At 33.4% G+C, this 17,759-nt stretch overlaps 1 protein-coding gene across 1 annotated transcript in view; it reads left to right on the top strand.

Moving 5' to 3' along the window:
- Positions 1-17,401, top strand: part of LOC148280055 (bicaudal D-related protein homolog) — a 217,914-nt gene extending 200,513 nt beyond the window's left edge. The window contains exons 6-8 of the mRNA XM_088228990.1: positions 1,226-1,446; positions 16,092-16,349; positions 16,882-17,401. Of these exons, the coding sequence (XP_088085116.1) occupies positions 1,226-1,446; positions 16,092-16,349; positions 16,882-17,016 (614 nt within the window). The 3' untranslated portion in view covers positions 17,017-17,401. The remainder of the gene's footprint in view (positions 1-1,225; positions 1,447-16,091; positions 16,350-16,881) is intronic.
- The last annotated feature ends 358 nt before the right edge of the window (positions 17,402-17,759 follow it).

Here is a 17,759-nt window from a genome sequence, read left to right as displayed (position 1 = left end):
ATAAGGCTATTCTTTAAATCAATAAAGTGCCTACTTTGTTGCGTAGATTTCTTTATTTATTTACTTATTTACATACATAAGTTTACTGTGCATTATTTGAGACATAAGTCCCAACTCCATGGGACTAAAGTCCTGTGTTGAGATTGGACGAGCAACAACAACATTAGTTGACACAGACACATGAGTATATGACCACAAATTAAATATAGGATCAGAAACATAAAAAATTATTTTAAAAAAACACAAATTTGGCACATCAATATGGTAAAGAGTAAATTCAAACATTCGGAAAATCATCAAGGAGTTTCCTACTTAAATCCCTCCCACTTAAGAAAATCCAGTCCTTTACTTCTTTCCTGAAAATAGTTTTTGTCCTTGACGCAGAAAATTTTATTCTGATAATAAAAAACATAAAAATCGGTTCAGTTTTAAGGTGTGGATTTTTTTTTGGTTTTTGAAAAGAAATACAAGCATTTTAAATCACCTACATTTTTGTGACATTTTCCTTTATTTCAACCTAAAATCATGCCTTCGGTAATACTTTAAAAAATATATATTTACCGAAATATTTTAGTTGAAACCTTTTTTATAGAATTGTATTATTTTTTTTTTAAAAAAGAAGATATTTCTGACTATAATATTTAATTTATAACAATATCTTTTTAACATTTTTATGACCAATACCTGCCCTTACCGGTACCAACAAAAAAATAAAATTTTGCTTCGGCCAATTTCATGTTCAATTTATTATCTTCAAATTATAACAACAAATTTTAGTTCAATACTTAGTCTTTATTGAGATCCCAGATACCTAAGTTTAGTCTAAATTTGAAATGGCGTAATCTGCCGGTCTAAAGTAATTATATTTTAGTTTCATAAAACTTTAAAGTACATATATTTTTTAACAGAAATACCTTTAAAAATTATTGTTTTTATCTAATTCATGTTTTTTTTTTAATTATTATTACGCGATTAAAAAAACATTGGTTTTAAAATAGCAAAATCGTATGATTTCCTCATTTTGCATGCGTTTTACCAGCCTTAATGACAGAGATAATTTTTCAAATTTTTTAAGCAATTTAAACCGCTACACAAATATTTATTTCCTCTGTATACGTATATATTATTTATATTCTAACACGTACAAAAATATAACATACATTTGCGGAGCAGGTTTTTAAAATTGATTTAGCCGAATGTAAATTGTATTTTTTCCCGTCGCCAGGTCTGCACTCTGACCTGTCCATCAGCAGCGTAGAGGGCGGCGAGGGTACGCAGTTGCGGGTAGGGGTGCTGGCAGAGGTGGCCGAGGAGTTGGCGTTGCTGGTGGCTGCCATGGAGGGCGTACGGTTTAAGGACATGCTGGACAAGCTAGCGCATCAGCTGCACGACAGGGACGCGGATCTACAGGCCAAGAACGACCTCATCCTCGAGCTACAGACGAAGGTGAGAGAAATACTTCGGATATGTAAAATTTGGTAGAGGTTTAACGTTTCGGATATTTGTTTCCGACACGTAGCTGACAAATAAACCAATGTCAAATGTCGGTGTGTAAACCGATTTAATTTTATTTTATTTATTTTGATTTAATGTGATTTAATAGCAGTACTAATGATGAGGAACTTCGGTGTTTTTTTGTATTTGTTAGTTAAACTATCAAACTAAGCCATTTTTTAAAATAGTTTTGAATAAGCCATTATTAGCGTTATGATTTCGCAAAGTTTTGTAATTTTGAAATTACTTCGCCTGTGACGTCACAAGCTCTAGTCGGAGAGTACTGCTGACTGATTACTGTTGGCTTCTCGTAAACAGGAAATCTATCACAACACTCTATTATTGGTTTATTCGAAAGAATTTGTGACGCAGTTCAAAGTACATGGTTCATTTTTATTAAAATCATTTTTACTATTTTTTTCATACATTTTCGTGAAACTTCGCCATGCAATTAAATTTTACAATTTTTACTGCGCGTAAGAATACATTTTTTTATATCAAATTTACCGTAGCACTGAACTTCCTCATTTACAAACTGCAGGAATATTTTTTCAATCAAGAACTTTAAAGGCCAGCAGACAGACATTGTCACGGAGATAGACGGACAGGCTCTCTTTGCGGAACAATTACCCCCACCACTGCGCGGCCACCAGCCGCGCCCGCATTGCCTTCGTGTACAAACAGGACCTTATAACAATAGAGATTTGGTTAAAAATTTCCTTTTTATTTTTTGTTTGTCCTTCAACAATTCCAATACATCTAGGTTTAAAATAGATTATAATTTTCGTGAACTCGCTCGTAATTAACGCCGTGGTTTATTATTTTCGCAGCGCTCACGCGTGAACTGTAGCCGAATAATCGTATTGTCCTACGCGGTCGAGGCGGTTAACGTAGCTGGGACAAGAAAGTCCTCTCTACTTATTAATTGTATTGTCCACGTGTAAACGACACGACAGATAAAATGAGTACTGTACATTCACGAAGACTAGACCGCTGTCCACGTGCAAACTACGAGCCCACTGCGTAATATCGCATGATTGGCCCATTTCACACCGCGGCAAAAATCTACACGGCATGATAAAATACAATTCAATGGATCGATATTTATTGTTTTACAATTATTTATTTATTTAATGCCTGGTAAACGCAATAACCAGTACACCATGAGACCTACTAATCTCCAGTCGATTTTCTTTTGCAGGATTTTTACCTGAGAGTACTCGCTAAATTTAAATAATGATTTTGATAAAATTATCATTATAATCTCTTTTTTTAAGTTTTACAATATAATTTGAATCGATTTGTGGTCCCGTGTCTAGTGTTGCGGACTCACGGATCAGAGTTCTGAGGTTCAAACCCCACTCTACCCCAACTTGGTTTCCATTTTCTAATAGAGAGTTATTTACAACTCGTTGAAAATGGTCACCAAAATTTAAATATTCGGGTAAATTATAAGAACGTTTAATTTCTTTTTATTTTTAAATAATATATTAACCGAGGCGTTTTTATGGATATTTTTATTTAAATCATTAACAATATTTTGAGTTTGTCCAAATTTTTGTAGACAAGGATTGGATTCAACTCCCTGGGAGCTGTTAATATTAACATATTACAACAGAGATAAAGAACATTTTAGATAAGGTAATATAGAAGTCTAGGCATCTACTGGGCTTATGACCTGTCATTGGCTGGTTTAAGCGCCCACTTTACACACTGTGTAAAATTCACTATTCTGCCCAAATTTGAACATCTATATTTCTTCAATCCTTTCATATGGTGATGTTTGTAAAGTTTAATTATTTCATCTGTTAATGTTTGAAAATCATTAACTATGAAGTTTTATAAAAAAAAGTTTAAAATATTTTAAATATTATCAATTATCGTTTTTTTATGATGTTATACCTATATATTTTTTCTGTTGTGTTTCTTAATCAACAAGAAATAATTAAAAATAATAATAATTAAATATGTAGGTACAAGCGAATCTAATAAATGTCAATCCACTATAATTTTATCGTGCCGTTTAGATTAAGATATATGTGAAATAGGCTATTTTCCGTCGGATATCACGCGGTTGGTTTCTTTATTTGGAAACTCTTGTTATAATGAATAGACTTTAGTATCAAACTTGGACATTTGTCATTCATGTCGAAATTTAGGTAATAATTGATTCTTTTATATTTTCACTCACACGTGCGACAAAATGGACCGAAGTAATAGAAAAACACCATAAAAAATCTATGCTGATTTCAAAATTGGACATTATCACGTTGCGTTGATTTGGTTTCAAAATCAGACATCTGTCAATCGATTAATCAATAGAAGGCCGATATTCAGGTCACGTCACTAAAAATCTGTCATGGCGGATTGTGACATAATCAGCTTAATTTTATAATGCAAAATAATTATTTTACGCAAAAGGAATAAATTTATCAACGGACTACTTTAGTACAAAAAAGTAAAGCTAGCCCAAAATCATCTAATTAACATATTACAACAGAGATGCAGAACATTTAAGAGAAGGTAATATAGAAGTATCTACAGGGCTTATGACCTGTCAATGGCTGGTTTGAGTGGCCACTTTACACACTGTGTAACATTCACCATTCTGCCTATATTTGAACATCTATATTCCTCCAATTCTTTCATCTGTTGATGTTTGTGAAGTTAAAGAGCACTTCTTTATTTTATGGCCACTTAAACCAGCCATTGACAGGTCATAAGCCCTGTAGATGCCTATACTTCTATATTACCTTCTCTTAAATGTTCTTCATCTCTGTTGTAATATGTTAATATAAACAGCTCCCAGGGAGTTGAATCCAGTCCTTGTCTACAAAAATTTGGACAAACTCAAAATATTGTTAATGATTTAAATAAAAATATTTATAAAAACGCCTCGGTTAATATATTATTTAAAAATAAACAGAAATTAACGTTCTTATAATTTACCCGAATATTGCATCTACAGGGCTTATGACCTGTCAATGGCTGGTTTAAGTGGCCACTTTACACACTGTGTAACATAAACCATTCTGCCTATATTTGAACATCTATATTCCTTCAATTCTTTCATCTGTCGATGTTTGTGAAGTTAAAGAGCTGAAACCTTTATTTTATGGCCACTTAAACCAGCCATTGACAGGTCATAAGCCCTGTAGATGCCTATATTTCTATATTACCTTTTCTTAAATGTTCTTCATCTCTGTTGTAATATGTTAATATAAACAGCTCCCCAGGGAGTTGAATCCTGTCCTTGTCTACAAAAATTTGGACAAACTCAAAATATTGTTCAAAATCATCTACATAACAGATGTCCTACTTTGATATTACACTACTAAATTGTTACGTGTTGCTTCGGAGGCTGTCGGCGAAGAAAAGGAGAAAGATCTCTGTGCGTTTTTTTTAAACGTGTTTCTATAGCGCCCTTTGCTGTCGGTCTCGGGTATTGTACAATATTCAGGCGTGACAAAGTGTTAAAAGACCTGAATATCATATTAAAAGACGAAAGACGGAAAAAAATTGCTCAATAAATCTGTTATCCTTATAAAACGTTTTGATCGATACGTCAAATCTTTTATTTTTATTATGGCGTATTAATGTAAAACATGTCTCACGTTTCACTAATAAATGTTCGACTTCATTCTCTCTGCAGACGCGAGTAATCTGAAGCCCTACAGTTCCTACCTATTGTAGTTTAAATAATAGCTATAAAAGTGTATTTTTTATACTGGCAACACGAATGCTAGAATGCGAACAATCCCGCCAATCACGGGGCAAAGAACTGTCGTGACATACGGCAGCCAAGGTAAAGGCGGGAATTAGCTGTCATGGCAAATTTACGCGTTTAGTTTTTTCATTATTTCCTATTTCCACCTCTTCTGCGCATTCAATTCCATTTTACTAATTACACGAATTAGGTATTTTTATATTTGAGGCCGGTAATTTTCACGCTATTCAATGCAAATGAAAATTTGATTATCGAGTGTGCGGTCTTTGAGTTTTCAGCATTTTCGGTTTCCTCAATTTTTTTAGGGTGTAATAGGACGTTGTCATGGCATTGTAAAATTATTTAATGACGCATTTTCCACATCAATACATTTTTTAGTAGAAAATTGTAAACAAAATTATAATTGATTACGGCTATTTACAGTAAATATTCGATTTTTTCCATATTCACGTCCCAACTTTTTCAAACAAAATCCGTAATAAGTTAGGACCTCACAGAAATGAAAATAAAATAAAATAATTCACATAAATTGACAGCTAAATTATTTGAAAAAAAGACGAAGCAAAAAATATTAGAAATGATGACATTAATTTGCGATAATCGATTTGAGGGTTACTCTTGATATTGCTATTTGTGTCTCATTTTTTTGTTGTATCATTATGAATTATTTTTAAAATAAATAAAAACTCATTTTGAAATAAAAATGAGCTACTTTGAGTAAAGTCACAAGTTCTTAAAAATCAACCAATAATAGTGTTGTGATAGTCACCAGACAGCAGAATTATCCGACTAGAACTTTTGGCGTCACAGGCGGAGTAATTTTTAAACTTTAAATAATCATAGCGCTGATAAAACGATAAATAAAGACTTTAAAAATGGCTAAGTTTGAGTCATTAACCAATTTAAAAAATACTAAAAAAACCACTGAGTTTCCTCCTGGGGTGATATTCTGAATCTTCTCTACCTAGAGAGTGGTCAATTTGGGGATATTTTTTTTTTTAATGTGACAACACTTTACTTCATAAAATGGCCACATTGATGATTAAACGTCAAATTATGTATAAAACTGTCTATTCGGTTTGGTCAATTCAACTTAAGGTCGAAGTGGTCAAAGTGAAAATTTTCATATTTAGTTTCACGTGTTCGTATTTGTTTGACGTTTAATCATCAATGTGCCATACATGAAGCAAAGTTAAGGTACTCGCAGGGTTTGAACTTTCCCTTTATTGATCTATTTGATTGTAAAAAAAAAACATTTAAAATGCGCGTCTTAAAACATACTTTTTTGTCTTATACTTAGTTTCAATAATAAAGTCTTATTTTATCTTATTTAATTTAATTTAATTTATTTTATTTTATTTTATCTCTAACTTTTAATATTTTATATATATTTATATTTTCGACACTTGTGCAATAATATTTACACACATGTCCACCCTCATTCCTATATAACACCCACTCACCCACCATCTCACTCACTTACACTCACACAAACACACTAGTATGTATTGTACGTGTATTTAATGTATTTCTGTGGATATCTGTAATTGGTTTTATTCTCTGTTTATTTTATTTGTTATATTTTTGTTACATGTATTACTGTTGATATCCCCAATAAATAAAGTATATATTTTTTTTAAATTAAAATTCGGAACACCATCTCTGAGTGTATGGCGTCTTGACCAGTTCGTTGTTGTGATGCAAAAAGTTAATTTAAAAAGTAAATCGCGCAGTGAATCGTTATGCAAACCCGAAAAATTACCTTACGGCAATATTTATGATTACATATTTATGTTGTTTTACATTGTATTTACATATAAAATGTACTTTTGCAGTAAATTCTTGGATGTCACGCTATCTAGGGTAAATGTGAACTAGCGAAGGCCAAATGTGATCACGCCATTAATTCTGATAGTTTTGGAAGTATAAGGTTTTATCTGTGTTTAATACTAAAATGGTTGCATATATTATTTAAATGCGGAAGTATAATAAATGAGAAAAGTGTACCGTGAAGAATATGTGGCTATGTTATTATGCTTTTGTGCATATACATATACATATTTTGTAAATCAATCTGAGTCAATGGCTACAAGATTCGTATTGTGCCTCCAGAATTTGATACAATAAATGTTTTCTTGGGCGCGGTAAAAATTGGAGTGTTAAATTGTACTGCAAAGTTTCCTGAAAATACACGAAAAAAAATATAATTAACATTTTGATAAAAACGAACTACTTTAAACGACGTCAGTGGTTCATATAAATCAACGAATGATGATATAGTTATGGAAGATTTCCAGTTTGCTTGCCGTGAATGGACCGATGGACAAAACTGACCGAGAATAAGCGGAAGAGAACCTCTGACGTCACACGCGGTGTTATTTCAGAAATACAAAACTTGAAAAAATCGTAGCGCTGGTAATACATGTAAAAATTGAAAATATAATCGGGTTTAATACTTTTAATTTTGAACCTCGGGCCCGAATTGGTTTAGTTTCATTTAGTATATTAACAAATAAAAAAACATCTAACTTCCTCATTCACAGTTTTGGGTGCTTGTTTTCCACATTTATTTATTGTGAAAATAATACAATCTTCAACAAAAAAATGGGGAAAAAAACATTTACAGATTTCCCAGTTATTTTGTCAAGGCAACTACGAAGAAACCGTAAAATATTTGCAAATAAACCAAAATTATAAGGCAAATTATAGTTTTCTACATATTTTTTTATACAGTGTAAAAAAACATACTTATGTAGGCTCCGTATCACTCCACTTGCAAAAAATAAATAAATTAAAATATATGAAAATTAAAATTAAGTCTAAATGCTGTATTACCGATTTTATGTCTACCGGTTTCGAGACGTGCCCGTCTCTTCGTCAGGACATCAATTAAACTAGCATGCCAAACCCTCTATACACCTTCACTATAGTTGTCGCACAAAAATATAAAACTAACACGACATGCATTTTAACAAGCAACCGTTATACGTACTGATTAGGTTATAAAAATATTTTATGTTGTGGGAGAAATAGTTGAATAAAGAGGGAGGGGATGGAGGGAGGGGCGTGAGTTTAATAGATACAGGGTGATTGCTTCAATGGAACATCGTATAACGGGCTATATTGAAAAGTTATTTGATTATTGATCAAAGAAACATGATTTTTTAAAGCTTTCCTAATGTGAAATATTTCATTTTTGTTTATTTTTAACCCTTTATTATTTGCATGCAAGATTTTATCTCCTGTATATTTATAAAAGTCATGATTAAAATTGATTAGGTGATTTGCGAATCCGGAGAAATTGTTATTTTGAAGACACCACATATATTATGTTCTTTAACTCTTAAAAGACTGTCCCTTTGCGCGCGGTTTTGTAACATCGTGTTACCACTAGTAAAAGACGGAATAATTTAAAGTTCAAAAATTGAAAAAAAAACATGGGGACATACTGTTTAATAATCCCTTTTCCATTATTTGTGCAAATAAACATATAATTTAGCCCTGTTATAGTAAAATAAATTAATAATCATAAATACGCCGCTCAGATTACGCGCGTGCGTTTCCCATCACTGTTATCAACCGGCTGAAATCTGAATCTATTTTACACTTTACTTACTTTTGTTTTTGTCTCTTTCACACTAACACCTGCCATAGAACAGCGTTTCTGTCTTCCTTGTGATGAGTTCTATCTTCGTGCTCTTTCTTATACATATGTGTTGCTGAATTAGCGGACACTCTTTTTTCGCGTAGCGAGGATAAATATTTTTTTGTATTAACATCCAGCATAGTTGTACAAAATTCACTTTCCAAATCCGGTGTGAAAATGTCCATTTGAAGATTACAAAAAATACGAATTCACCATTTAAAAAAATAAGAGAGATATATCAAGTCTTGTGTCCTATGTCGACTAGTGTGACATCACAGCCACACAAGAGTTAAAACGAATGTAAAAATTTCTTGATGTTCTTTTAACGTAAACTGAATGACAATAATCGCATTTTAATTAAAATTGATAAACAATTTTTTAGCTTTATTATAAAGCAATAATTTACAAATATTATTATTTGTATAACAAGCGTGTTTGATATTATTTGGTAGATAAAAAAACCAGTAGACAGAAAACTCGGTAAGTGGTTATGTACAAATATTTAATTACATTTAGTAAAATATTTGACCACAAAGTTAATGCTTTAAATATTTATAAAATTAAGTATTTAAAAATATATATATCGCCAACAGATTTACACGGAGCAACTATAGATTAGTTATTTTGCAGCAAAAGAAAATATAATATCAAAGTAGATAAAACTTTTAACATTGAATGAGCAATTTAATAGATTATCAAACTAGGCCAAAAAATTCATTATTTTGAGTTTTTTTATTAATACTCCGCGCGCGACGTCACAAGTTCTCTTCGGTGCGTTGTCCTGATTGGTGAGTTGACTTTCCGGAAACCGAAAATCTATCACACCACTATTACTGGTTGATTATGAAGAACTTGTGACGTCATTGAAAGTACTTATTTTTTTCAAAATATTTTTCATATTTTTTTCATACATTTCAGAATAACTTCGCCGTACAATTAAATGCTCTAATGTTTACTGCGTGTAAAAATACATTTTTTATATCCAATTTCCCGTAGCACTGAACTAATTCAATGTTAAAAATAAATAGACATAGTTTGGAGATAGCAATCTTAATAAAAATTAAATATAAATTAAAACAAAAATGTAAAACTATGTTTATGATAATCTCTCCTCTCCTTCTGTTAACATTAACATTCATATTTTTTATGACAAAGATTTCAAAACACTTTATACAAGTATATATACATAGGTCGTATGCGTAAAAGTTAAGCACAAGATTCGTAAAATATTATTTAAGACGTCTTTAATGGAATTTCATAAAACTGTTGTATTTACGATGTAATGATGTAATTTTTTTTCCATTATATATTTTTTTAATTATTTAAATATAAATACATCCGTTCTTATGATTTACACAATTAATTCAATTTTGGGAGCATGTATATAATTTTATTTGATCGCGTCACTTGCCCGTTGGCAGATTTACGCTCGAAATTGTCTGGTTCGCGGAATGTGTTATCTTTATGCTTTGCCACTGAACCCTAATACAATGAATGCAATTTCTTACCTTGCACTGGGGTTCTGGTACCTTATTGTTTGGAACCTGTCTCGTAGCAGTCAGGATCAAATAACCAGATCCTGGGGTCATGGAGGAGGGGCATTGACGTGGTTTGATGATTATTATTAAACAACACAGTAGATCAAACTAATTATTAATTGCAAAAGTAACTGATTCGTGATTGCGGTGAGAAGTGAGAATATCTGGTCACATGCACACGGATAGTTCGGTTATTATATTTTTATTCTATACATTTGAATAATGTTAAATATTGAATATGTTAGGCCGGAAACAAAAATGTGGTACCTACCCACAGTAAGAATCGCAACATCTGAACCGTGGCTCAGTAACAATCCAACAAAGTAAATGTGGCGTATTATTAGGACAGGCGGTCTGACTTTTCTTTATACAAACGTATTCTCGTATTTTCTTCCTGGATTATTGCACTAGAACAGTGCTTTAGCAGATTTTTTGCAAACTATGGATATCTGTCATTGGCGTGTCTATCGTTTTACTTTTTTGATAAATTGTTTCTTATAAAATGGGAGCTAGAACCATCCAAAAACTCAGAAAAGCGCTTAGTTTTATCTGCCGTCTTCAGACATACAGTATACAAATATTTAAATAATTTTGAAAAATGGAAAAGGTATCGAAACACAAAATTTCATTCTGATATTCTTTCTTTAAAAAAACAACCAAATCGGTTCAGTTTTGGAGTGCAGAAAACGGGACAAACGTCGAGTTTGTCGAGTCGAACGTGCAGTTTCTTTTTCGCACAGCATTGGGTAGGCATTTGCGAGAGAGGGACAGAAAGACAATGTTCAAATACCTATTCATCTAAATGTCTAGAAGATCGCCTATCCTTTTAAATAGGAATCAGGTTGCGGTAGGGCGGGGTGCGAACCTCGGACCTCTGATCTGTGCGTCCGCGACTCAAGCCACGGGACCACAACCCAGTTTAAATATAAATAAACAAAACTTTGTAATGGAACGTTATAGTTTCGCCGTATGCACACATTAAAGAGAAATTTTTGACGAATGCTTAAAAAAATACATTTTTTTAGAGAACGGCCAAATTTAGCCGACAATACATTTGGCATGTTTTAACATTATCTCCAAAAACGTAACATTATTACAGAATATAATTATTATTGTTTATAATTAAACAACTTTCATTCGTTCTAACACGACATCTTTTTCAATCCTGTCACGCATTTCTTGTCAAACAAAAATTCGCTCGACATTTGGAGCGTACAAATATATTGAATAAATTTTTAAAGCTTAAGTTTTTTCTAAACATGTATTTTTTCAATTGTGGATTCAAATTCTTTTTGAAACACTGTAAAATAAAACATTTGTCAGTGTGTAATAAGTTTGTGTTCCTTTAATTATGTTTATTTTATTATAATATCAATATTTTGAACTATACTATGAAAATCCCTCTCCTCCACTCCTTCACTCTATTTCTAACCTTCTTAAGAGCTCTTTTTTTTCTCATGTCTCATATAATATATTATTTTTCTATTCACTGTGTAACATGTTCTCTCATTATATTTATGAAAAACTTTAACTGGATGTATGCACTATTTTTTATATTTTGTATTCTTATATAACAACTGTTGTTTTTCCTTAATAAATAAAAATAAACTATTTAAAATATTTAAAAAAACATCATTATAGATTATACTGTTAATCAACATCATCATTCCCTTTCCGCGCCTAATGGTGCATAAGGCACTGCATTTTTACACCAATTTCAGCGTATCTTGATCATTTTTGTTACATGAAGGTAAGATGATCAGTCTTACGCTTCAGATACATGTCTAGGGACTATGAAATATTCTAGTGAAAAAACACCCTTTTAAATAAATATTTCATATCAAACATCTCGGGAATCGAACCGACCAAACGCGCCGACCATTTCAGTATATTTAACGTTGAATTTATTTCAGACGTAATGAAATAATGATACATTTGTATATTTAACATTGAATTTATTAAAGAGGTAATTAAATAATGAATCCATATAGAATATAAATTCATTGAGATAAGATAATAAAATATGACAAAGCCACAAATGGCGTGACGAAGGGACACGATTTCATGTTTAGAAAATAATGAAGGTGTGAAAAATAATTTACCGTCGCTTTCAGAGAATTAAAAAAGGTTTCTGTTGCTAATAATTTGTAAAAATGCGACATTCAATAATTTATTGTACTGTAGAATCCGATAAAAATTCAATTGAATTGGCCGGCAGTGTACGGAATATTTTTGCAAAGGTAATTTTTGGCGCTGAATTGAGATATTTTATTACTTTTTTAAATACTTTGCTATATATTTATATGTTATTTGTGTTTAAAACACAATCAAAAACTGTTTTCTTTAAATTCAATTTATTTGAATCGTTCTGACATTCTTACAAAACACAATACATTTTCGAATCACGTCTAAAGAAACGTTTCCTTCATTATCTTCTTTAAACACTTGTTTCTATTTTTTTCTTCTTTATTTCCTCTTTTTCTTATTTTCACTAAAAACGAGTAGGCGTGAAGTAATTTAATTATATATGTGATTTACACATCATATTTGCTTTTTTGTTTATTTATTTATTAATATACACAGCACGTGGTGCCTTTTACTTTACAAAAATATATCTTGTGTAGAAATGAACACTTTAATACAGTAGATAAAAGAGGGGAAAAAAATATGTACATATTACATCACAATGATTTCATTCAATGAACACACTAACATATTGTATAAAAAAATTCAAACAACAAATAAACATCAACAATATTTTGAGTATGTCAAGGGGAGCTGTTTATAATAACATATTACAACAGAGATGAAGAACATTTAAGAGAAGGTAATTTGAATCCAGTCCTTCTCTACAAAAATTTGGACAAACTCAAAATATTGTTGATAAATTACCTGGTCCATGAAGAAGTATAGAAATTGAAAAAATAACATTTTCAGGCGTTGCCTAGTATGTTGGTGAAATAATTCAATTAGATGAATCTCACCCGCATAAATAAAGGTTTCAGCTCTTTAACTTCACAAACATCAACAGACGAAAGAATTGAAGGAATATAGATGTTCAAATAAAGGCAGAATGGTGAATGTTACACGGTGTGTAAAGTGGCCCTGTAGATGCCTAGACTTCTATATTACCTTATCTAAAATGTTCTTTATCTCTGTTGTAATATGTTAATATAAACAGCTCCCCAGGAAGTTGAATCCAGTCCTTGTCTACAAAAATTTGGACAAACTGGAAATATTGTTGGTAACGTTAAAATATTGTACAAGCTTTTTATGCACCAAAGATGAGTATCCTCCAATTTTTGTATGATCATCGAATGCAGCCCTGGTATAAATAAAGAAACTCAGTAACTATTGGTATAGTACATGGTCAGCACCATGAAGGAACTGTTAAAAGGGTACCCACAACGTTTGACCTAATAAAGCTCAGCCGAAATCAAGTGAGGGTTACCACTAGAGCCCGCCCAGGGCACTGCAGATTGAACAGACACCGCGCTAGAATGAACCTTTCCGAAACTTCTAGATGTAGGTTCTGCAGTGCAGATGAGAAACCACGAAACCACGTATTCCTTAATGATAGAGAGGATGCAGAAAAAATTTCTGCATTATCTGTATCTCAAAAAGTATGGATTTTACCCGTGGCTTTTCCCGACTGACTTCTTACTAGGAATGCTGGGCTACCAATCATTGCTGGGGAGAAGGGATATTCATTTGGGTGTTCACTTTTTTCAACTCATTGGTGGTCGCATACATAATTCCGATATTTTAAATGAATTCGTTTGTTCTGCCTACCACGATGCAGAACCAAACTGCCAATGGTTATGCCAGTAGGGAGAGCAATCGTGTTATTCAATCGTATCGCTTCGGATGTCGATATATTTCATGACAGTGAGATTTCTCTTAGGAAGGCAATTTCCAAATTGCAATATGTATGTCTATTTGACATGACTTTTTTTTCTCTTTTTTATTTAATAAATCTGATATGTATATTTTGTAATGTGTTGAGAATTAATTGGATACTCTAATGTTTTCATTGTAACTAAAAATAATTACATGAAAATAAATGAGGAAACACCTCTCTGCACATTGTGTGTGAATGCGTTGCCTTACGTCATAAAAGGAGCCTCATCCTCGGGGGACCGCTGGTTAAATCTGAGGATGTTAAAGAGTTCGCCCCCTACCTAATAGCCCGATATTTTACGGATCTGGACTTGGAGGGGAAGATTTAGCAAAGTGTAAACTTTCGCCTTCCACACAGTAGCCAGGCTCGTTTTAGACCTCGGCTTGGGGAGCGAGAACTATTCACGAGGACCCGTCACAATAGATCTTCACAGGTCGCAATGACGTCAGGAGCTTGTATAGCACTGACCCCCATCACTCAGAATAAAAATAAGAACTATGGGTATTTCGTGTCCCTACTTTTTAAATATTTTACTCTATAAGGCGCGTCAATGTATTAATATGTCAATGCCTACCTATCGTTTGACCTCTGCAAATGACCTCTGCATCTTTATCTCTCGACTGCCTAAACAACTAATTGTTACAACTTGTGAGAAAGTAAACAGCTTCTAACACCTTTCACTTAAATCCTCTCGGTACCCAATATTGAATTGATTCTAGATAGAGTTTATTCTGTTATTTTTGTAGCGAGTTTAAATTATAGATTAATATCAAATAGTACTGGGCTGAGGACAGTGGGATAATTTGATTGTTTTATTTTTCCTACCTTCTGTGTTTGCTGTTTATCTTACAAGTTGTTAGTCGTTAGAATCTCACGCACATAAAGTAAGATAGAATTTTAAAAATATGGAAAAGTGATCTTACAATCTGACAACCCACATCAATAAAGCTTCTTTACTTCACAAAATAATTTCAATACTATAGAAAAAGGTAGAGAAGACAATACTTAACCTTTCCCTTACTGTCCTAAATACACCCGCGCGTTACGGTGCTGTGTAGTCACTACACATTAAAAAATAAGAGATTCAAAAAGGGAAAAATGTAATATTTATAGGGAATGGCTTTAATTAACCGTAATTTAATTTAAAGATGATAATATTTCAAATCTAACTGCTGAAAACATGAAAAAACCATTAGGTATCGCTAATGACTCGGGTGAAATGTGCACCCGCGCTAACTTCCCGAGAGCTACTAAGTAGCTAGTACTGGACTACGTGACTGGACATGTAGTGGACGTGTAACGCCTGGTGTTATTGGTATACTGTGAGTATACTTTTGATGATATTTGTAATTTATCACCAATTTCCGATAAAATGCTTTTTTTACCATGTGAGGGGTCTCGGGTTTGATTCCCGACATGGTTGATATGAAATATTTATTTTAACGGTGTTTTCGCACTAAAATATTCCATAGCCCCTGGACTGGTACCTGAAGCGTAAGACTGATCACCTTACCTTCATGTAACAAAAAATATCAAGATACTCTGCGATTGGTGTACCAATGCAGTGCCCTTTGGGTGCAGAAAGGGAATGATGATGATGATGCCATACATATTATGTTACTACTACTACCATCACGCAATTTTCCCGTAGGTAACAAATGATCGATATACGCTGCATTTAGTGTACAAATGGAGTGCCCCATCACCATCGGGTGAGGACAAGGGGTGTGATGATGATTATGTTTTGTTTTCACGCAGCAGCTCAATGTTTCCTTATCTTTTCAGGTGTCCGTGTGGGAGGTGGAGCTGGCGTCCGCGCGGGACGAGGCGAACAGCGCGCGCGCCGACGCGGCGGGCGGCGAGCTGGCGCGGGACGCGGCCGTGGCGGAAGCCCGTGCGGCCCGCGACGCGGCCGTGGCGCGCCGCACGCGCGCAGAGGGCGACGCGGCTCGCGCGCGCGTGGAGCTGGCGCAGGCCGCCGGCCAGCTCATGGAGGCCGTCAGGCAGAAGGTGGAGCTGAGCCAGCAGCTCGACCAGTGGCAGGTAAAGGAATACACATATCTGAGGGAATTGTGGAGACCGTTAGCCAGAATGTGAATCTGAGCCAGTAACTCGATCAGTGGCAGGTAAAGAGACACGCGAGATGCACTTCAAATCTAAAAGGATCACGGAGGTTTTCAGGCAGAAGGTGGTGTTGAGCCATCAGCTCTACCAGTGGCAGGTAATGAGACACGCGTGATGCACATCACATTTGGGGGAATTATGGAGGCCGTCAGGCAAAAAGAGAAGGTGAACTTGAGTCAGTAACTCGATCAGTTGTAGGTAAAGAGACACGCGTGATGCACATCATATCTGAGGGGATTATAGAGGCCGCTGGGCAGATGGTAGAGCTGAGCCAGCAGCTCGACCAGTGGCGGGTATCCACGTCACATACCCACCAGTCTCAAAAGTCAGCTCAATAATTGTTTTTAAAAAATGTTTCTTAGCATATTGCTATTGGCCTGCCATTGTTGTACTGTCATTTCATAAGGATGTTCGTACATAAGAAAATTTCAATTTGTTTTTTTTTTTACAGATGGATATGCAAGAACTTATCGAAGAACAGATGAAGAACAAGCTCTCATCACAAGAGCGGAAAAGGAAAGTGGCGGACAATGGTAGAGCAGAACCAACAACCACCAGCAAAATTCTTGGCTTTTTCCAACGATGACCGGCTCATTAGAAATACATAAATCGTTTAATATAAAACAAACCGTCATTTGCCTTAAACATCCGACTAGTTAGGATGTCCCGTGGCATTTGCCATTGCATAAAGTATGTAATATTTTAGTTTAGTACTTAACCAGAATGGTAAAACAATGAGTCGTATTTTATAATTTATCCAAAATAGTTCCATGTCAAAATAGACATATAAAGAACCAGATTAATGCCTTAACCTTAAAATGTATTCATATTACATTTTTTCCTTTAAAAACTCCATAATACTAAACTTAAATTGGTTTGATATAAAGGATCATGAAATATGTTTAGATTTAATAGTTTTGAGTAGCGCGCTATTAATAAATTAAGTTATTGAAATAATTACATACAAAAAATATAGTCAAAACTTCAGCTGTTTGGTACAGCATCACTTTTTGCATATTATTTATGTACGACCATTGTACGATATATTGTTTCTGTGGTCTACTTCTGTTTGAAATTAGTTTATAATATGTGACAGAACCTGTTTTTGATTAAGTATGTATTTAAAAATACAAGTAAACGTCGTTTTACGCCGGGCTTTTGTTCTGAGAGACACCGGCGTAAAAAAAAATCGGCGTAAAATGAACACAAATATAATGGAAGGTGTAAGGTTAGGTTCCGTGTCAAAATTCTAAGAATAATCTAACAAGTTTATTTAATACATATCCCATATATATTTAAAATAAAATATAAATGTATTTAATAAATATA

The sequence above is a fragment of the Micrasema longulum genome, unplaced genomic scaffold (assembly GCF_059751315.1).
Source record: "Micrasema longulum isolate JH-2025_06_02 unplaced genomic scaffold, ASM5975131v1 h1tg000624l, whole genome shotgun sequence".
NCBI lineage: Eukaryota > Metazoa > Arthropoda > Insecta > Trichoptera > Brachycentridae > Micrasema > Micrasema longulum.
Note: the sequence above shows the minus strand (reverse complement) of the source record. Positions and strands in the feature narration are given on the sequence as shown.